Source organism: Tripterygium wilfordii, chromosome 23, assembly GCF_013401445.1.
Source record: "Tripterygium wilfordii isolate XIE 37 chromosome 23, ASM1340144v1, whole genome shotgun sequence".
NCBI classification, from domain to species: domain Eukaryota; kingdom Viridiplantae; phylum Streptophyta; class Magnoliopsida; order Celastrales; family Celastraceae; genus Tripterygium; species Tripterygium wilfordii.
In genome coordinates, this window is record NC_052254.1 from 4,970,138 (window position 1) to 4,992,596 (window position 22,459).

Here is a 22,459-nt window from a genome sequence, read left to right on the forward strand (position 1 = left end):
CTGTCAAGGTAAAAAGGTATTGATTGATAAATATGGGATGGAATGAAAAGGAAAAGAAAAGAAAAAGATAGAGGAGACACTCCTCTTCTTAATTTTTTTAAAACGATGATGACCGAATTGTATTCATTTATTCAAAGGGTAAGAGAGATTGATGTCCTAAAGCACTCGAGTCATCATAAAGATAGGTTATAAGAGAATTAAAAAAATACAAACAACAGTTATCGTTGGATACTCCTAGACGACACCGTATTACACTAGATATCGCTGAACAACATATTGTTGAACGACACTTTACTCCACCTGACTGAGCGGGTCTTTTCTGAATTATTAGAAGGGAGAATGATCATATAACAACGTAGGCAAATCTATGTGTGCATTGTTAATTTTCAATGGCTAATAAGGATGAAAAGCTGCATTGATTGACGTTAGTTAATATTAATATACGTAATATACAATGCAATGTGTTAGCTAGGCAAAGAATGATATCATCACATGGGAGGTATGGCCACAAGGGATTTTGGCAACATGCCATCGTCTCGGAGAATCCCTAATAAAAGGGATTCTCCGAAAGACAAATCTCTAGCTTTGCCTTTATCATCACATAAATTTCATCTTATGAATTAGAGGATATAAAGCTCCTCTTCGTATGCAATAATAATTTACTACAATTAGGTCACAAGAGCTGTAATGTTTTTTTTTTTTTCCTTCTTTCTTAGATATCTTTTTGAGTGAATTCCTCTCGTTCCTGTTCAATCCATTTGATTTCAAAAGTTATTTCTGTTTCTTCCTCACTTTTCCTCTTTTTTCCATTTGAGATTTCTTTAACAGTAAATTAATGGAAGGCATTGTAATTGGCAACCCGTTAGCCAAGATGATTAAGGCGTATATTCGAATTGTCGTGCTACCTAAATTTGAGTCGCCCTCCTTTTTATTTAACCAAAAAAAAAAAAAGAACTTATTCTCCATGCAATAATAAAAATGTGGCTCCAAGTATATGTGGAGTTGTGGACCATAAAGAGCCATACAAAATTAGTATAATATTATATATATAGGTACATATGGAGGGGTGTTGATGGGGTCCAATAATCCAAACCCAAGTGAAGGGGAGGGAATGAAAGGTCAACCCCCGTGATTAACGGGTAACCTTACAATGGACAACATTGCCCACTTAGTACATGTTTAAGATTGCAAGTAATGGGGTCCAATTTCCAAACAACAGTCGCTCACTCACTCACACACACACCGGCTGCATGTGGTTTAAGAGAGAGGAAGAAGAGAGAGCTAAGCATTCAAGTGAGAGTGGTTGCTCGTGCATGCACAACACAGTCATGTGCACACATGGCTATGGGACCAACTCTGTCTTAACAAAGGTTTACAGCTCTACAAGGGGGGTTGAAATTTGAATGATGGCTGAAACCCTCCGAAAACCTCTTTTTACTTTTTCTTTTTTAGTCCAAAAAGAAAGACCACTTGTTCCCTCTAGCTTTTTTTGTTAAATCAAAAGCAAAGCCTTGGGATTGGTTTGCTCCTCTATCAATCACATCCCTTAAATGCTCATTCATGTGTTCAAACAATACAAAATCATTAAAGCAAAATCTGCTTCGCAAAAAGTAATGCAGATCGATATATGTTGGCCGGAGGCGGCTTCTTGCTTGTATAACAAGATGCGCATATATTGGTATACTAACAAAAATCTAAAAATGACTTCATTAGCTAGATGGTAGTCAAAGATAGGCTTTTAGTTCCTTGATGCACAATTTTTACAGCCAAAAGGTCATTGAATACCGAGTTAAGTTTACCTCATTGTGATATATATATGATGCCCTTGTGACAAGCCTAATTGGTCCCTTCTAAGGTGGCCTATGGAAATAAATAAAATTACTCCGATTTTTTCTCCATTATAAGATGTGAATCGTAGACTTTAGAGAATTGTAAAGTTTTCAAATCACTTAATATCATGTGAAGGACATTGTATTCATTAAAAATGACCCGTTACTCGAGAAGTTCAGGGCAATCAGGGCATATCAAATGAAGTATTGGTATATAACTATATATTACCAGGTATCCAATATCCCATTTATCACGTTTATAATTTGTAATCCTTAAATATATCATGATGCCTGTGTTGTTTAATTTAGCTCAACTTGTTCATGCTGTTAAACTGTGCAGGCTGTCAAAATATCACATGGCTAACACCTCATGAGTTGCCACAAGATTTGATGGATGATGTAGAATTTGGTGTCATGCATGCTAAAATTCTTTGGAGTTTTATGAGGTTAAACCTTTCACAATAGCCGTTCTTCATCATCCTTCTTTAATGTATTGGTTCATTGTGTGAAGGCTTTGTTTCGTTGATTTGATGGTTATATTCTTTCTTCATTTCTAAACTATGGATTGTAAAGTTTACTTTACTGTGCTTGATTTATTTTGTTGGGTATCTTCTCAACATTTTCTCATTCTTTTCGGTGCAGATTTTCCTTGCCTTTATAACTTTTAGAGTGTATTTGGATTGAGGGATTTGGGGGAAGAGAAGAGAGGGAAGAATATTTTTCCCTCTCTCATGTTTGGATCGATAAAAAATAAAAGAAAAGAAAATTGATTTAATTTACAAATTTATCCTTATTTTTTTTGTTAAAGTATTATGTATAAGGGTAAAATAAATCTTTAACTTATAAATAACTTAATTCGTCATCAAATTCCCTCCAAATAACTTCATTTTGGAGAAGGAGAATTTTGACAAAAATTTAACGAAATCTTCCCTTCAATTCCCTCCAAATCTCTCCCCTTAATTCTTTATAAATGATCCAAACAAGGGAATTGGAAGAAAACTCTATTGCACTTCTATTCCCTTCCCTCAAAATCCCTCAATCCAAACACACTCTAGTATATGTTTGATAATGTTTTCAATACATGTATGGATGTTAAGCAGAAAGTAAAGGATAATGCTAAGTCTTGATTGGATCTTTCACATTATTGTAAAAAGATAGAGCTTTGGAGTTAAGAGTATGGTAATGGTAAATCCTTCAAACCAAAAAGCATAATTTTGTCTCATCATAGAGCAAAAAAGGACTATTTGTGCTTGGGTCTCAAGTTTGAAGTCGTCAGACGGTTATGCATCGAACCTAGGCAAGTGCGTAGACATGAGGGAAGGAAAGCCTTTTGGGATTAAAAGTCACGACTGTTATGTTTTCATAAAGTGACTACTTTCGGTTGCATTGCAGGCATTGCTCGAGCCCATTTTGGTTATCCTTATTGAGCTGAGTCACTTTTTTAGAAATATATGTTCGACTACGTTGCAAGAGAATAAACTGAGCAACATGGAGGACAACATTTTTGTGATCCTTTGTAAATTGGAGTGTATATTTTCTCCATTTTTCTTTGACTCGATAGAACAATAGCTCTTGGTACATCTATCATTTGAAGTAAGGATGAATGGTCTAGTACAATACATATGGTTTTATCCTTTTGAAATGTATCATTTACTTCATATTTTTGGCCCATTACAATTTTCCTAGCCCTTGTTGAAGAAGGCCATGAGCTTTAAGATTTAGAAAATGGGATTAGCCCAATCTAACTTTAGCTAGCCTTTTAACAAGTTTTGGCTTTCACGCAAAGCCACAAGAAAGATCCTGGAGGTACAAGTGTAAAGATAGATAGGCCACACCATTTCGTCTGTGAGTCTAGGCATGGCCCTGGTCCGCGGACCAACGCTCAGCTTGGCTCAATACACAGTCAAGCTTGGGCTCGGTTTCTGTGGTTGGACCCAGCCCGAAGCCCAACAAACTAGGCTGAATTTGGGCTGGCCGGACCCAAAAAATGCCCACTCTCTTCCTCATACATCTCATCTCTCTACTAGACTCCGGTACTGGTAGTCTAGTTCTCTGACTTCTCTCTGTCGCAGTCTGACTAGTGAGCTGTGAGTAGTGACTGTCTCTCAGCCTCTTTGATTCTCTGTCTCTCATCAGTCATATCAACTCTCACCATTCACCAATTCACCATTGCTTTTGCTTTCAAGCTTTTGTAGCTTTGCCTGTTGATTTTATAGGTGGCCGTTGAGGAAATCCGAGTATCCGACCGTTGGTTCATCAACCATTCAACCTACAAATACCCATTCTCATTCTTCACAATCTCACAATTTCTGATTCTCACAATCTCACTCACTTAGTCACTTCTCAATCCCACAATTTCTCTCTCTAAAACCCACTACTTCAATTCTTCGATCAGTTCGATGCACCTCTGACCTCACATTCTCAAATTGATCGTTCTACTTCGTAGCTTTAGTGCACCTGCACCTCAGCACCTCTCAAAGAGAATGGTCGAACGGACATAATCCACTAGGTCTGCTACTGCTACTCTGCAGTTTGCTTCCATAATACACTGCGTCTGATTAATTGTCAAAAGATGAGAGTGATACAAATATTAACAGGTATATTGTATATTGGTGTCAACCTAATTGAGATATATATATAATATATGTAATATAATTTCACCCTCTATAAAAATATTTGTTCAATATTATTCAATTATAATAAAATTTTAATGCTATTCAATTGTATATTAAAAAAATTCAAAAAGTCAAAAAATAATCAAAGCCAGAGACCAAGCACGAGCTTTATGGGCCCGGGTTTATTTTGTTATTCAGGCCTGGGTTAAGTCCGAAGCCCGATAATCAAAATGGGACTTGCGCCTAGGCTGGGCCTGATACTGAAATGAGTCTGGCTGGGCCGGGCCTAAAGACAGAGAGCTAAACGGAGAAAGAGAGAAGGATCTGGAGAACATAGCAGAAGAGGTGAAACAAGGAGGGTAGAGTGTCAATCGAATAGATTCTTTCATATAGCTGCCAAGGTAAGATCCAAACTAGAAAATTTAAGAGAATTTAACCACATGATGGAAGGATCATGGTTCTCATGCTAGCGGTTGATCGTACTATATTTTACATATTTTTAAACCTCATTTTACACTTGTTTTTGTCTCTTTTAATTGAACTAAGCATGGATTCTACATAACTTCTCATTATTTTGATTTTCAGAATATTTATGAGGAAAGTGATGAAAAATGCTTGCCTTGAGATAATCCAATACACATGAGGAATGAAGGATACTTGCAGATCAAGAAAGAGAGAAGAAAGGAAATAAATAAAAGAACAAAATGGGTTACTAGTGCTACTCGTGAAACATTGCCAAGGAAAGGACAAAGAAAGTTCAATAAAAGTCAATCTTGGGGTTTTGAAGAGTGAAAGAAGTAGAGCCACCTCTTTTAACAATGAGAAAACAAGGTAAGTAGAGATCAAGGAAGGAAAGAAATAAATAAATAAAAGAAGGAAATCAAGACAAATAAGCAAAGGAGAATGAAAGTCAAAAAGTTGCATGGAAAGTTAGAGCTATGCGTGGGACCTGGTGAAACCAAAGGAGAATGAAAATCAAAAAGTTGCATGGAAAGTTAGAGCTACACGCATGAAGGCGTTGGTCATTAAAAGAGCAAAAGCAACCATGAGATTTGCACGGCAAGTAAAGGAAATCGAATCAAATTAAGTGAAGGAAACCGAGTTTGACAAGGTGATTAATTGAAGGAAGCTTTTGTCACTATAAAAGGGAGTCCTCTAGCACAATAGAAGGCATGATTTGGAGAGCCACATTCTCTAGCTTTTGTTCTTGTCTCTAGCTTTTCTCTTTGTTCTTGTTCTTGGTTCATGATGTTCTCATATTTAGTTTCCTTGTGTTCTTATAACATGAGTAGCTAAACTTCTTTGCTAGGGCTTGATGTAGCCTAGTATGATTATTGAAAGTACTTCAAGTAATTGAATGCATAATTTTGGTTCATGATTCTTGTCTTTAATTTCTATGCTTATAATCTATTGCTTGTTTGGTTGATTGGCCACCAATTGAATGCTCAATTAGATTCATCTAGCTAGGACTAAGGAACGAACCGAATTCACGTGTCTTAGTGGAACTGAAATTAAGGAAATCAATTGTCGACTGCCATGAACAAGGTTTAGGGGATTGATTGGTTGTTATAGTTCTTTAGATCATAATGAGTTGTTAGCCTTGGATTAAAAACTGCGAACCGAACTGGATTAATCCATTGTTAATAATATTTGTTGGCACCGCGAACGAACGAACCAACATATTTAAGAAAGAATCAACCCTTGAATCGGAACCATAATTATGTGTTTGTTAATTGGATGCTTGTGATAGGATTACTAGGTGAAATCATTGCCCTAGTGTTCTTCTCATATTGATATCACAAAAATCTGAATTTTATTTCTTTGTTTTTATTTTATTTTATTTACATCAATCATTCTTCCTTCTTTCCCAAATCTCAATCATTCATCAAGTTAGGTACATTAATTAGATTAACTAGTCTCTGTGGGATCGACCTCATACTTGCATGCACTGTACTATTCGTAGACTCTTGTGCACTTGCAAGAATTATTACATCAAGTTTTTGGCGCCGTTGCCGGGGAATAGTTTAATGTAATTGTGTACTTAATTTTTTTATTTTGATTTTTTCAGGTTTATGCAAGGTAGACGCTCTTTGAAAGGAGAGTTACAACCTTACATAGACGACATTGAAAGTTTGTTGAGGAACAAGAATCAAGGCAAAAGTAACGAAGAATCCTCAACCGAAGACAAGAAGATGGCGGTGGTTGTGCAAGCCGAAACGATGGGTGATCTTGACATCCCCACTATTCCAGAGTCCCCATCTTGCATCGTACTTCCGACGGCAGCTAGGAACTACGAGCTTAAGACCATACACTTTAACATGATGCCTTCTTTTCATGGTCTAAGTTCGGAAGATCCACTTAGTCACATTCGTGAAATTTTTAATATGGTTTCTAGCATGTCTTTGTCTACAGGGGTTACTGAGGAGCACTTGAGGTTGAAAATCTTCCCTTACACTATGAAGGACAAAGCAAGGACATGGCTTAATGGTTTGAGGCCGGGTTCACTGGCGACATGGACTGAGGTACAAAATAAATTTTTGGAAAAATTTTTCTCAACTCAGAAAACTGATGCTCTTAGGGATAAGATCATGCAATTTGAACAACAACTTGATGAGTCGTTTTCTGAAGCATGGGAGAGATTTAATAATTTGTTAACTCAATGCCCCCATCATGCTTTGCCTTTATTAGTATTGATGCGCATTTTTTATAAAGCACTAACAGTTCCTAGTAAGGTTGCAGTTAATAATTACGCAGGGGGATCTATCCGGAATAAGACTCCAGCAGAATGTCAAACTTTGTTTGATAATCTAGCAGTTGAGACCCAACATTCAGAGACGCGAGGTAAGCGAGCTGGTGTTTATGAACTTAACAATTCTGATATTTTTGCACCAAGATCGCAGGTTGACGCAATTGCTAGTAAGTTGGACATGCTTTTAGCAATGAATGGGCATACAATTCCACAAGAGCTCTGTGCCTTATGTCATGTTCCTGGCCATGCCACCGTCACATGCCCTCAAGGAGTGGATTTTCCGGAGTTTGTACAAGAACAAGCAAACATGATGAACTCTTATAACCGGAATCCAAGGTTTGACCCGTACTCCAACTCTTATAACCCAGGTTTTCGAGCACATCCTAATTTTTCATGGAAGAATACCCAAAACCAAGCCAATCCGCCAACCACCACATTGGAGGACATGGTGCGGCAATTGGCTATTGGTCAACAGAAATTGGAGGCTCAAGTTGGTCAGATCGCTGAAGCATTAAGCCAAAGGGAAGCTGGGAAATTCCCTAGTCAGACTGTTGTCAACCCAAAGAATAATGAACAAGCCAAGGCCATTCATCTCCGACGTGGTAAGGTTATTAATAATGATGTTGATGACACTAATGACGTTGTGGATGTAGGTGAAAAAGAACAAGAAGAGGTTCAACAAGATGTTGAAAAATCTGAGCCTACTCCATCTGCCACTCATTCTAAGGAAGGCAGGACGAAGGCAGTCAATCCTTACATGCCGCCTATTCCATTCCCGGGTCGCCTTAAGCAAAACAGACAGGATAAGTATTTCAAAGAAATTTATGACGTGTTAAGTAAAGTTCAAATTAACTTGCCCTTGCTTGATGTGATAGAACAGATACCGGCATATGGGAAATTCTTGAAGAGTTTGAAGACTCACAAGCTAAAATTTGCACCTAATGAAGGAGTCAGGTTGAATAAAAATGTGAGTGCAATTCTTCAAAGGGACCTTCCGCCCAAGCTATCCGATCCGGGTAGTTTTGATATACCAATCACCATTGGCAACAAGCGACATGGACATGCGATGTTAGATCTTGGAGCAAGCATCAACTTAATGCCATTCTCGGTTTACAAGGAACTTGGAATTCAAGGAATGAAGAAGACAACAGTTCGCCTCGAGCTTGCCGATCGTTCTGTGAGGCACCCTAAAGGTATTGTAGAAGATATTTTGGTTCAAGTAGATAAACTCATTCTTCCTGCAGATTTCATTATTTTGGATACGGAAGAGAGTGAGATGAATGGACATGATGCACCTATACTTCTTGGTCGGCCATTCATGGCGACAGCAGACACATGCATCCGAGTAAAGGACGGTACCTTGACAATGACAGTTTTGGGAGAAACTGTGGAACTTAAAGTGTTTGAAGCTCTCTCTTTTCCTTCTACTTCACTTGATACGTGTTTTTCTATTGATACAATAGATACATTGATTACATCTACATTTGTGCAGAATAAAATTATGGATCTTGAACAGGTTTTGATAGAATCACCTAGTGAAGCAGAAGCAATTGAAAGTGTTGGAGCGGTCTTAGAGAACACCAAACCATATCAAGCAAGGTACACGCCTCCAATTGAGCCATTGGTAATGAACAAGACAAAGCTCGAACCATCTATCATCTCTCCACCAAAGTTGGAATTGAAACCGTTGCCACAACATCTCAAGTATGCCTACATAGGTAAAGATGATACTCTTCCGGTAATTATTGCTGCGGATTTGACCAAGGAAGAGGAGGAGAGTCTCATTCAAGTGCTTAAACGTCATCAAACGGCTTTGGGATGGACTATTGCCGATATCAAAGGCCTTAGCCCCACCTTGTGCATGCATAGAATTTTGATGGAGGATGAGGTAAGACCATCACGAGAATCACAAAGAAGACTCAATCCAAACATGAAGGAAGTGGTGAGAGCAGAAGTTCTCAAATTGCTCGATGTGGGGGTGATCAATCCAATTTCGGATAGCAAGTGGGTAAGTCCGGTTCAAGTAGTGCCAAAGAAATCCGGTATCACGGAGGTGAAGAACAAGGATGATGAACTCATTCCTACAAGGATGACTACCGGATGGAGAGTTTGTATTGACTACAGGAAGTTGAATACCGCCACTAGAAAGGATCACTTTCCTCTCTCTTTCATTGACCAAATGCTTGAGCGCTTATCGGGTCATTCTCACTATTGTTTTCTTGATGGATTTTCAGGTTATAATCAAATTCCGATTGCACCTGAAGATCAAGAAAAGACCACTTTCACATGCCCATTTGGTACATTTGCTTATAGAAGGATGCCCTTCGGATTGTGCAATGCCCCCGCGACTTTCCAACGTTGTATGATGGCAATTTTTTCCGACATGGTGGAGCGAATAATTGAGGTATTCATGGATGATTTCTCAGTTTTTGGATCTTCTTTTGATGCATGCCTTGAGAATTTAGCTCTAGTTTTGCAACGATGTCAAGAGACGAATTTAATTTTGAATTGGGAAAAATGTCATTTTATGGTTAGGAGGGGTATCGTACTAGGACATGTAGTGTCTCATGATGGGATTGAGGTAGACAAAGCAAAAATTGACCTGATAAAAAATTTACCTCCCCCTACTTCTGTTAAAGGTGTTAGAAGTTTTTTAGGACATGCGGGTTTTTATAGACGTTTCATCAAAGACTTTTCTAAGATCACAAGACCTCTTTGCGATTTATTGGCTAAAGATGCAGTTTTTACTTTTGACAAAGAGTGCTTGGAAGCTTTTAATGTGTTGAAACATGCATTAACCTCGTCTCCTATTATCTCTGCCCCTAATTGGTCATTACCGTTTGAACTTATGTGTGATGCGTCTGATTATGCTGTTGGTGCTGTTCTTGGCCAAAAGGATGGTAAGGCATCTCATGTTATTTATTATGCTAGTCGCACTCTGAATGACGCACAACTTAATTACTCCACCACAGAAAAAGAGTTGTTGGCGGTTGTATTTGCTTTGGAAAAATTTCGTGCTTATCTAGTTGGTTCCAAAGTAATTGTTTATACTGACCATGCGGCTTTAAAGTATTTGCTGAATAAGAAAGATGCCAAGCCCAGGTTGATTCGGTGGATTCTCTTACTTCAAGAGTTTGATTTGGAAATCAAAGATAAAAAGGGTAGTGAGAATGTGGTGGCCGATCACCTTTCACGTATTGTGGAAGAAGGGTTTTGTCAAACGAATAAGGTGCCGATCAATGAGACTTTTCCGGATGAGCAACTCTTCATTGTCCACTCAAAGGAACCATGGTATGCTGATTTTGTTAATTATCTTGCTTGTGGTGTACTTCACGAGGGACTAACTTTTCAGGAAAAGAAGAGATTCTTGGCTTCGGTCAAGCACTATTATTGGGAGGATCCTTACTTATTCAAGCATGGACCCGACCAAATAATTCGCCGGTGCGTTCCTGAAGGAGAACAAGAGAGCATTCTACGCCATGCACATGAGCTTGCTTGTGGTGGACACTTTGGAGCCAAGAAAACGGCTTTAAAAGTGCTCCAATCAGGTTTTTTCTGGCCTACTCTTTTTAAAGATGCTTTTCACTTTTGTGCTAGATGTAATAATTGTCAAAGGTCGGGCAATATTGGTAGAAGGAATGAGATGCCTTTGAATAGCATTCTGGTGGTTGAGATGTTTGATGTGTGGGGTATTGATTTTATGGGTCCTTTCCCCCCTTCTTTTGGCTATACTTATATCCTTGTAGCGGTGGATTACGTCTCTAAATGGGTTGAAGCCCTAGCTACTAGGACCAATGACCATAGGGTTGTTCTTACATTCCTTAAGGATATGATTTTTACTAGGTTTGGAACCCCTAGGGCCATTATTAGTGACGGTGGTAGTCATTTTTACAATAAACCTTTTGCGGCCTTGTTGAAAAAATACAACATCACTCACAAAATAGCCACCCCATACCATCCTCAAACATCGGGTCAAGTGGAAGTTAGCAATAGGGAGATCAAACGAATTTTGGAGAAAACTGTGAACTCCACTAGGCAAGATTGGGCTATTAAGCTTAATGATGCTTTGTGGGCATATAGGACAGCTTTTAAAACACCCATTGGTATGAGTCCTTATCGTCTTGTGTTCGGAAAAGCATGTCATTTACCTATGGAACTTGAGCACGGTGCGTATTGGGCTATAAAGAAATTAAATTTTGATATACAAGCTGCAGGTGAAGAAAGGAAGTTACAACTCAACGAGTTAGAGGAACTTCGTCTTGAAGCTTATGAAAATGCAAAGATTTACAAGGAACGTACTAAGGCGGCACATGATAAATTGATTCAGCCGAAAGAACTTACCGAAGGTATGCGTGTTTTATTTTACAATTCTCGACTTCGGTTGTTTCCGGGTAAATTAAATTCTAGGTGGACGGGACCGTTTGAGATCATGAAAGTTTTTCCCTATGGTGCGGTGGAAATTCGGAATCCGAGAGATGGTAGCACGTTCAAGGTGAATGGGCAACGATTGAAGCCATTCTTGACTGACTCTCTCACAGATGTTGACCTTGGTGTCGTTGTTGATCAAGTCCCAAATCTAACACCATAGTCAACGAAGCTACGTCTTGCCTAGACGTTAAATAAAGCGCTTGGTGGGAGGCAACCCACCCGGTAAATTCGTTCCTTTTATTGTATATTATTTTAGTTCATTATAGAAGAGCACTCATCCCACACTGAATTGAATTGCTATTTGTGCATCAAATGCAGAAAGAAAAAGTTGTGCCAAAGCGCTGGATTGAAATAATTTTCTGGAGCAACTCAGGACGAACCAGAATGTGTGCCATATATGTGCAGAAAGCTATGGATGTCTAGTTTCTGCAGAATTTTACGGTTAGTGAATCCGAGCTCAGATGAAGGAGAAATTGATGATTTTACGACAGCTGCGCAGTACAGAATTTTACGCGGGAATTACTTCCCGAATGTTTTCGTAGTCAGGTTGTCTCGCTCTAACTCAATATTTTTTCTTCGTGTTATTTTTCACATTATTCCATGCACTGAGGACATTGCATAATTCAAGTGTGGGGGTGAGAATAGCTTGTTTTGAAAAAAAAAAAAAAAATTTTTAGTTCCTTCCAATGCGATGATGAGACATAAATTGTTTAGGTCTAAAATTAGTTTGTTAGTAAAGAGAATTTTCACTAGAATTGAGCTTGAATTACAATTTTCATGGGCCAATGTTAACATGATATGTTGATTGAGAAATAAACATGTTTAGACTTGATGTAGACTTGCATAATTACCCTTGTGAGTTTTGAGCCTATATGATTGATACATTATGCATATCAATCCAATTTCTTTCTTGTGTGCTCTCATGATTACATGTTTCTATAGAACTTGCTTTAAACCTTTTTGAGAATATATTGATACATGTGATGACATGAATATGATTGAGGCATTAGGATGATACCTCTATAGCCAAATTGCCTATATCCTAATGTATTTATCCACTAGAAAACCCTTTGAGCCTAAATAAGCCTTTCTATTCATGAAACTTATCGACTTGACCCTTTAACCCGAAAAACAATTATTTACCTATTTCTAAGGGATTAGTAGAGCATACCATGAGATTTTTCAAGTGTTGATGGTGTTCAAGTATGTTGAGTTTGATGATGAAAAGAATTAAGTGTGGGGGAGTTCTTGTTTATTTTGAGATGTCATTTGGTGGAGAATAAATGTGATGTCGAACACATGTGCATTAATGTGTCGAAAAAGAAAAAAAAAAGTGAAAGAAAGAAAAAAAAAAGGGAAAAAATATATAGTATGATTCGACATGGTTGTGAAAAAGAAAAAAAAAAGAAAAAAAGAGGAAAAAAAAGAAAATTTTATGTGTATAGTGAAAGAAATCTTGAAGTTGAAAAGAATTGATGGAATATTAAATATTGAGAATGAAAGTTGGGCCAACAAGATGATTTATGCCCTAATTTTTGTGTGCTCTACTAGTTCTTTAGAAATTTTGTGATTTCCTATACCACTTTTTCTTTTTACCTTCACCCTTGGCCCCATTACAACCTTGAATAAAGACCTCTTGATTCATGAAGTTACATGTTTTTAATAGTGTAGAATGGGTGGACAAGCAAGCGTATGGTAAGACTGTTTTCATGAGATTAATTGAGTGCAAAACACTTTACTACCACTAAATTGAGTGAATCTTGAGAGAATTCCTTGTGAGAAGTTGAAATTGAGTTTGAATGTGCACTATTTCGATTGAGATATGTTGTGTTGATGTTGGCCTAATTCTAAACATATATATTTGAGCATGATTCTTTGTGAAATTCTTTAGCTAATGACTAGTTTATAAGACATATTTGGTGCTTGAGCGATATTGGAAGGACTAGTTTAAATGTTTGTGGGTATCGTTCTGGTAAACCCTCACGAGACTATAACTCGTCCACTAGAGACACCTAGGGGTTTAAAGGCTTGTGTCACATGCTGAGTGCCACCGCGATTCCTGCGAAAGTGAGTTAGGTTTTTATTTTTATTTTTATTTTTATTTTAGTTTTACTCAAGGACGAGTAAAAACTTAGTGTGGGGGTATTTGATCGTACTATATTTTACATATTTTTAAACCTCACTTTACACTTGTTTTTGTCTCTTTTAATTGAACTAAGCATGGATTCTACATAACTTCTCATCATTTTGATTTTCAGAATATTTATGAGGAAAGTGATGAAAAATGCTTGCCTTGAGATAATCCAATACACATGAGGAATGAAGGATACTTGCAGATCAAGAAAGAGAGAAGAAAGGAAATAAATAAAAGAACAAAATGGGTTACTAGTGCTACTCGTGAAACATTGCCAAGGAAAGGACAAAGAAAGTTCAATAAAAGTCAATCTTGGGGTTTTGAAGAGTGAAGGAAGTAGAGCCACCTCTTTTAACAATGAGAAAACAAGGTAAGTAGAGATCAAGGAAGGAAAGAAATAAATAAATAAAAGAAGGAAATCAAGACAAATAAGCAAAGGAGAATGAAAGTCAAAAAGTTGCATGGAAAGTTAGAGCTATGCGTGGGACCTGGTGAAACCAAAGGAGAATGAAAATCAAAAAGTTGCATGGAAAGTTAGAGCTACACGCATGAAGGCGTTGGTCATTAAAAGAGCAAAAGCAACCATGAGATTTGCACGGCAAGTAAAGGAAATCGAATCAAATTAAGTGAAGGAAACTGAGTTTGACAAGGTGATTAATTGAAGGAAGCTTTTGTCACTATAAAAGGGAGTCCTCTAGCACAATAGAAGGCATGATTTGGAGAGCCACATTCTCTAGCTTTTGTTCTTGTCTCTAGCTTTTCTCTTTGTTCTTGTTCTTGGTTCATGATGTTCTCATATTTAGTTTCCTTGTGTTCTTATAACATGAGTAGCTAAACTTCTTTGCTAGGGCTTGATGTAGCCTAGTATGATTATTGCAAGTACTTCAAGTAATTGAATGCATAATTTTGGTTCATGATTCTTGTCTTTAATTTCTATGCTTATAATCTATTGCTTGTTTGGTTGATTGGCCACCAATTGAATGCTCAATTAGATTCATCTAGCTAGGACTAAGGAACGAACCGAATTCACGTGTCTTAGTGGAACTGAAATTAAGGAAATCAATTGTCGACTGCCATGAACAAGGTTTAGGGGATTGATTGGTTGTTATAGTTCTTTAGATCATAATGAGTTGTTAGCCTTGGATTAAAAACTGCGAACCGAACTGGATTAATCCATTGTTAATAATATTTGTTGGCACCGCGAACGAACGAACCAACATATTTAAGAAAGAATCAACCCTTGAATCGGAACCATAATTATGTGTTTGTTAATTGGATGCTTGTGATAGGATTACTAGGTGAAATCATTGCCCTAGTGTTCTTCTCATATTGATATCACAAAAATCTGAATTTTATTTCTTTGTTTTTATTTTATTTTATTTACATCAATCATTCTTCCTTCTTTCTCAAATCTCAATCATTCATCAAGTTAGGTACATTAATTAGATTAACTAGTCTCTGTGGGATCGACCTCGTACTTGCATACACTGTACTATTCGTAGACTCTTGTGCACTTGCAAGAATTATTACATCAGCGGTGTGCGGTCTACAAAGCTAAAGTTCATTATATGATCGAAATTCTGATCGAAGGTTAGAAAGAGATTGTCTATATTGTACTTGTGCTTGTACGTGGAAACCTTGATGGTCAAAGCTAAAGGTTGGATTTCATGTGCTACTTGGCTCGGGTAAGCCCTAAAATCAACTAAAATTTGAATCTTTGACCTATACAAAATGGGAAGTGCTACATGCCCAGTGATGTGGTATGGTGAAAATCTTGTAGGAAATTGGAGCGTTTGGAAGTCTAAGAAATTCGGTTAAGAACTAGATTTTCAAGGGTAAGTGGGATTTAATTATTGTTTTCAATTAAGATGATGTTTGTGCTTGTAGTAAGGCAATGATCTATTGAAGTTCTATTTACTGTTGCTACTTGGTTATTGAATACTATGTCGTTTTTTTTTTACGATCAGGCGGTGGACATTGCTGCAGGATTTGGCTAGCAGCATACTTCAGGTGAGTGAGTAGATAACTTTTTCAATACACTAAACCTATACACACTTATGATCCGAGACATTCTTCAGGTTTTGTCATAGTGTGCGTATTTGTTGATCTCCGTATATCTCAATTCATGTACTGTTTATCGAATTACCTATGTGACCCTTGATAGGCCTATGTTTGGGACCAGTACTGAATTGTTTGCTACCTTCCGATATGACATTGCTATAAGTTACTCTGGTTCTAATTCTGTTTCTGAATTATGTGTTATTCTAATTTCAATTTTTTATCATATGCTATTCTGATTCCGTTCAATAATTGATTGATTAATTATTATCTGTTTCTTGGAAGTTACTATTTTTCAGAATTCTGTATGCTAACGACAGTAGACGTTAGCCTTGGTGCACCATGTTTAGCCTTAGCTAGCATGGGGTTGCTAGCCCCTTGTGTTGGCCAACAAATGTGGTTCTGATATTTGGCATTATATGTGTTATTTGATATTTGGCACTGTGTGTGCTATCTGATATGTGGCATTGAGTGTGATGTCTGATATTTGACACAATGTGCGCTATCTAATATGTGGCACTACATGTGCTGTCCGATGTTCTGATCGATTCTATATGACAGTACTCCCTTCCAACTTATTGATTGATCTGTTCTTTGACTCCCATTTGCTCGGCTTGTCCTCTTTGTATCGTCTAAGTTACTATTAATTCACTGAGTCTTGTGACTTACGCTTTATATGTTATTTTTTTAAGATAGAGTGGATCCAACAAATCCCAAACCATCCTCAGCTGTGTCGAGTTCAACTCACTTTTTGGAGAACCCGCCACTTGTTGGGTGGGTATTTTCTATGTTGTGCTCTGTTTAGCGTTTGGAACTAAACTCTATATCCAAAAGCCCCATTAAAACACAGTTATGAATTCTGGTATGTAATAGGCCTTGATTGTATTCAGATTTCTCTGTGTTATGAGTATTTCTATCCATTTTGCATAACTTATGTGTCTGTTCTGAGGCTTGCATGGTCTCAGTGGACCTCCGGGTTCATTGGGGTCATGCGTCGGTCACGTGCCATCATTTGGGTCGTTACACTATGATAGTGATATGGGAAGGATGCTTGGATGATATGAGGAGTTCCTATGGTTTTGTTCTTGGGTTAGGGTCTGGAATGTGAACATAGGCATCAAAGAAACAAAAGACAATGGCTCTCTCTTCAGCTGAAGAAGAGTATGTAGCAGCTTCACAGGCAGTGTGGATTAGGAGAGTCATGGAGGACATTGGAGTAGCTCAAGAAGGTTAAACAGTGATATCTTGTGATAGCAAGTCAGCAATTGCTATTGCAAAGAATCCTATTGATCATAATCTGACAAAGCATATTGCTATCAAGTATCAATTTGTGAGAGGTGCGATTGAAGAAGGATTTATTAAGCTAGAGCATTGTAGTACTGATGATCATTTAGCTGACATCTTCACAAAAGCACTTCCCAGAGATAAATTGTACTTTTTGAGATCCTTGCTTAGTTATGTGTTTTCGTCCTAAGTGTACTTCTAGGGTTTATGTCTTTCCCTTTGATACAATGTTAAAACTATTGAGCTCTGCCCCAGCAACTCAGATTTACAAAAGAATTGTAGTGTTGAAAGAAGATAGATCTGCTTGCATCATCTGAAATCTGTGAGATATTCTTGTTTCTACAGCTAACATGATGCAAGTCATAAATCTTAAATTGTTTTAATACTGTACCAACATTTGAATTAGATTCGCAGCTGGTTTTCAAGTTCTTTTAGCGTCGAAAGTGAATTGGCTGTGTTCTTGAATAATGTTGGTCTTTGTTTGTGGCATAATTAAAAGATTAACTAGTGATCTTCTATGTTCTGAAATTTACTAGATTGAATCTTCTATGGCATTTGTGCAATTGTGTGCGAAAACGTTCTGTGTTATATGATTTATTTCGCGATTTAAACTTTTATGAATTTCTTTGGGTTTATTGTTTTGCATAATTGTGACCAAGTCAAATTGGTGGAATATATCCAACAAAGCTGGAAAATGCAAATATGATTGACAGTCATTAGAATGTACACAAATAATATATGGCAAAACCAAGCAACACGGCACATTAACAACAAATGTTAGGAAAAAACTAGCACTTTGAACCCAAAGGAGAGTCTTCCTCTATGCAGAATGGACTAGCTGACGTGCATTCTTATTGACCCCCAAGTCACCCTTAGGTTATGCCTAGTTTAATAATTCTCTATTTTCACAAAAAAAAATAAAAACGCATGGCTTGTAAAGAAGACATTTGAGCCTCTTCAACATCTATATTAATCAACAACATTAATGGTGCAATTAATATTCGATATATTGTGGGGAAACTGCCAAAGATCTCTATTTTACATGACTTAAAAAGTCAAGAACTGTCTTTATGAGTTGAAGAATTTTTTGTCAGGAATTATTTGGATGAAGAAAAAGTTGATGTTGAATTTCTGGGAAGCCACTTCTTTTTCTTCTACCGTGTTATTCAAACATTGAACCTTTTTTTTGTAGAAGTCAAAGTCATGGTCTTCTTAAATTAGAATAATTAATAATAATTAGAATGCAACACCTCTAATAAGTATAAATGAATGGATCAGCTTGTGTGGTTGATCAACATACAAAGATATGGGACCAAAGTGGATATGTGTTATGGTAATTATATGGGTATCAATAGATGGTGGGTGGTGCCATGGGTGTTGGGAGCAGGAGAGACTTGCTCTCTTGCAACTCAAGCCTTTATTCAATCAGCTAGACTGGTTGGAGGGTGAGGAGACTTCAGACTGTTGTAAGTGGGGATCGGTTAAGTGCAATCCTGCCACAGGACGAGTAATTACACTCTCCCTTAGTAGAACATTGAACTCGCCGGTGTTGTACATCAATGCCTCTCTGTTTCTCCCGTTTGAAGAACTGAATATACTTTACTTGTCGTTCAATAATATAGTTGGCTGTATTGAGAATGAAGGTCCTCAAACGCGTATTTGGTGAAATTAATTTGATTTACTTTAATTATTTTCGAATGCGCTCTAATTTTTGTTGTGTTTTTCTTAACTACTTGCTTACAGGATTTGAAATATTATCGTCAAGGTTGAACAATCTAGAGGTGCTTGATTTGGGTCAAAACTCATTCAACCAGAGCATGTTAGGATGTCTGAGTGGGATTTCATCTCTTAGGACTCTTTATCTAGACAATAATGGAATGAGTTCAATTCCATCGGATCAAAGCAATGGTGTGCATTCCACACATATCTGCTATTCTTATGATTCAGTGAGAAGTTCTTGTGGTTATTTATTTCAATAGAAGAAGTAAAATAATGCATACGGCTCTCCTTAGTCAGACTTAATGCATGCTGATCTCTTTATTACTGCAGGTTTTGGAAGACTGTCCAGGTTGAGCAATTTGGAGTTTCTTGATTTGAGCTCTAATTATTTCGACAACAGCATCATATCGTCTCTGCATGATCTTTCTAACTTAAAAGTTTTAAATCTGGAAAACAATCAATTGAAGGGAACAATTCGTACGCATGGTTCGTATAAGGTTTCCATATTAATCAAAAAGCATACGATTGTGGAGGCTTCTGGTTTTGGTTCAACCATTTCTAGATTGAGAAGTGCTTCATTTTTTTGACAGAATTCTTCGGTCTGAACAACTTGGAGGAGTTACACATGAGCGGGAATAAGATTGAAGGCTTTGGATCTCTTCAAGGTATAAATAGAGAATGGTTACTGAATATTGTGTTTTTCCAAAAGAAAGCCTTGAATCTAATCTAATTCATGTTAAAGGTTTTAATAGTTTGCATTTCCTCTTTTGTTTTATTTTTTTCTTCTTTCTTTGCAGGCAAAAGAACTTTGAACAAGTTAAGAGTTCTTGATCTAGGAAGCCAACAAAACAATACAAGCATTCACCTGCAATCATTAGGGTCAATCCCAAACCTCAGAACACTAGTTCTTACAAATAATTACTTAAACGGAACTACAACTACTCAAGGTATGTAAGCAAATCTTTGGTTACCTATATATTCTGTAATTAATTAAAGATTGATATGTTTAATAAATTGGTGGTCTACCTACATGTGTATGTATAGAGTTGGGCAATTTGAGTGCGTTGGAAGAATTGTTCCTGGATGGTTCTATTCTACGCACAGACTTTCTCCAAAGCATTAGATCATTGAATTCTCTAAGAGTTTTAAGTTTGGGAAGTTGTGGACTCAAGGGAATCCTGCCTAATGAAGGTTTGTTTCTTTTATAATATCAATTTCACATTTTTCTCCCTCAATTAATTTATCTTATTTTTTCTTCTACAAGTAACATTTACAATGTTCAAAATTTTAATATAAGAAGCGAATCAATTATTTAATCTGCAGGCTGGTGTGAATTGAAGAACTTGCAAGAACTTTATCTCAATTCAAATGAACTTGAAGGGACACTCCCACAATGTTTACGAAATTTGTCATCTCTTCGATACATGGATCTCTCTTCCAATCAATTCAATGGAAATATTGCCTCCACTCCCATATCCAATCTCATTTCTCTTGAAGTCCTCTGGCTGCTAGGGAATGACATTGAAGTCCCAATGTCATTAAAGCCATTGGCAAATCTCTCAAATCTTAAGGATTTCTATGCTGATAACATTGTTCAAGATCTTGATAGCCAATTCTGGATTCCAAGATTTCAACTACGGAAATTGATTTTTAGGAGTTCTCTATTCAAGAAATCAAAACCACATCTTCCCAATTTCCTCTATCATCAAAATGATTTGGAGAGGATTTATCTAATGGGTTGTGAGTTTGGAGGTGTGTTCCCAACTTGGTTGCTTGAGAATAACACATCATTAGATGATATTGTTTTGGGTGGTAACTACTTTACGGGCCCATTGTTATTGCCATCACATTCGAATCTACATCTCTCTGGGATAGATATATCTGACAACCAGGTACAAGGTCAAATTCCTACAAATCTAAGTGTCATTTTTCCAAATCTGCAGTCCTTACGTATGTCTGGAAATTTTTTCCTTGGCGAGATCCCTGCTAGCTTGGTTGAGATGGAGTCATTAGAACTTTTGGACTTATCTAACAATCAATTTTCTGGAGGAATATTATGGCAGTCTGACAAGCAGAGGTCCTCATTGAAGTTTATTAAACTATCAAACAACAGATTGCATGGGCGTATACGGTCTTACTGATTTTAACTCTACCACATTGGAGAGTCTTGAATTGGATGGCAGCAATTTTGTGGGAGAGATACCTAATATCTCAGCCTTTTCCTCTTTGCAACTATTGGCCGTCAGCAACAACTTCTTATCTGGCAAGCTTCCAAGATGGCTATCAAACATCTCATATTTATCTAGTATTGATATGTCCAATAATTACTTTAAGGGAGCTATTCCGTCGGATTTCTGCAAGCTTCATGGACTTCATTTTCTAGATCTGTCCAAGAATTATCTGTCTGGCTCTATACCACCTTGCTTCGGCCAGTTACAGTATCTTAGCCATGTCCATTTAAATGATAACAGGCTGCGAGGTCGATTACCACATGATTTTCTTAACAACTCTTCTATTGTGGTGGTAGACCTTGGATATAACAGCTTCAGCGGCATCATTCCAAGTTGGATCGGCAATGTCGCAAGTTTGGGTGTTCTTCTTCTGGGAGCGAACCAGTTCCATGGTGAGATTCCCATTGGCTTATGCAATCTAAACCAATTAAGCATCTTGGATCTTTCGTCGAATAATTTATCTGGTCGTCTACCTCCCTGTTTAAGTAATTTGAATTTTGAAGCTAGAGAAGACATCAACTTGGCACATAATTTTACATTCGATGTCGAAGAAGTTGTGGAGTTTATGGCAAAGAGTAGGTCCCTTAATTACTCAGGAATAATCCTCAATTATATGTTTGGAATTGATTTGTCTTGCAACAAATTCTCTGGTGAAATCCCACCTGAATTTGGAAAGTTAAGCAATATCAAATCTCTGAATCTATCATACAACAATCTGACGGGACAAATCCCCACAACGTTCGCAAACTTGAAGCAAATTGAGAGTTTGGATCTTTCTTACAACTACTTGATTGGTATAGTCCCTCCTCAACTTACAGAGTTGAACTTTCTAGCAGTTTTCAGAGTGGCATACAACAATTTGTCAGGTCCACTTCCGGACAGGAAAGGCCAATTTATAACATTTGATGAAAGTAGTTATGAGGGAAACCGTTTTCTCTGTGGACCTCCATTGACTGAAAGTTGCAAAGAAAATGTTTCTACATTACCATCTCCAAATGCCTTTCTTGGTGAGGATGAAGATGATGGTTTCATGGACAATGGTGTTTTCTATGTGAGTTTTGTGGTGTCTTATGTTATGGTACTATTGGCAATAGCGGCAATTCTATACATAAATCCATATTGGCGACGAGCATGGTTTTATCGAATAGAAGTGTGCATCACCGCTTGCTATTATTTCGTGGAGGACAATTTCTAGAATGTGTAGCTTTTTCTACAGATGGTGGTGGTCAAGGTTCCCTGTTAGCCTTTTGTTGTTCCAACTCTGATTTTGGATCAATCAATCTGTATGAAAATTTGTCTACTAAATATCTCTCTTTTGTAGCAACTGTTTGAGAAATTGTTCAAGTTCATGTGAATTGCAGTGTTTAGTACTTGAAATTACCTCTACATCTAGTTCTATAAGAGCCCCTGGA

General features: G+C 37.3%; 2 protein-coding genes and 1 non-coding gene across 4 annotated transcripts in view; 2 read left to right on the top strand and 1 right to left on the bottom strand.

The window, feature by feature from the left end:
• Window positions 1-4,898: 4,898 nt before the first annotated feature.
• LOC119992714 overlaps window positions 4,899-22,459 on the top strand; it is a 107,344-nt gene continuing 89,783 nt past the window's right edge. Inside the window, exons 1-6 of the mRNA XM_038839507.1 lie at window positions 4,899-4,923; window positions 5,185-5,275; window positions 6,513-6,781; window positions 6,857-6,943; window positions 7,166-10,653; window positions 10,789-11,519. Coding sequence (XP_038695435.1) covers window positions 4,899-4,923; window positions 5,185-5,275; window positions 6,513-6,781; window positions 6,857-6,943; window positions 7,166-10,653; window positions 10,789-11,519 — 4,691 coding nt within the window. The remainder of the gene's footprint in view (window positions 4,924-5,184; window positions 5,276-6,512; window positions 6,782-6,856; window positions 6,944-7,165; window positions 10,654-10,788; window positions 11,520-22,459) is intronic.
• Window positions 7,013-7,120, bottom strand: LOC119993880. Its single transcript, XR_005466578.1, has one exon. It is a non-coding gene; the product is annotated as a small nucleolar RNA R71 (small nucleolar RNA).
• LOC119993261 (receptor-like protein 13) lies at window positions 15,296-21,093 on the top strand. 2 transcript variants are annotated; one of them, XM_038840309.1, is made up of 9 exons: window positions 15,296-15,590; window positions 15,723-16,675; window positions 16,763-18,740; window positions 18,841-19,005; window positions 19,147-19,302; window positions 19,407-19,481; window positions 19,614-19,763; window positions 19,861-20,007; window positions 20,140-21,093. In XM_038840309.1, the coding sequence occupies exons 3-9, from the start codon at window positions 18,404-18,406 to the stop codon at window positions 20,955-20,957; spliced, it is 1,848 nt and encodes a 615-aa protein (XP_038696237.1). In that variant the 5' UTR covers window positions 15,296-15,590; window positions 15,723-16,675; window positions 16,763-18,403; the 3' UTR covers window positions 20,958-21,093. The 2 variants fall into 2 exon arrangements, with proteins under 2 accessions (XP_038696237.1, XP_038696239.1); XM_038840311.1 differs by having other exon boundaries at window positions 15,723-15,765; window positions 16,908-18,740.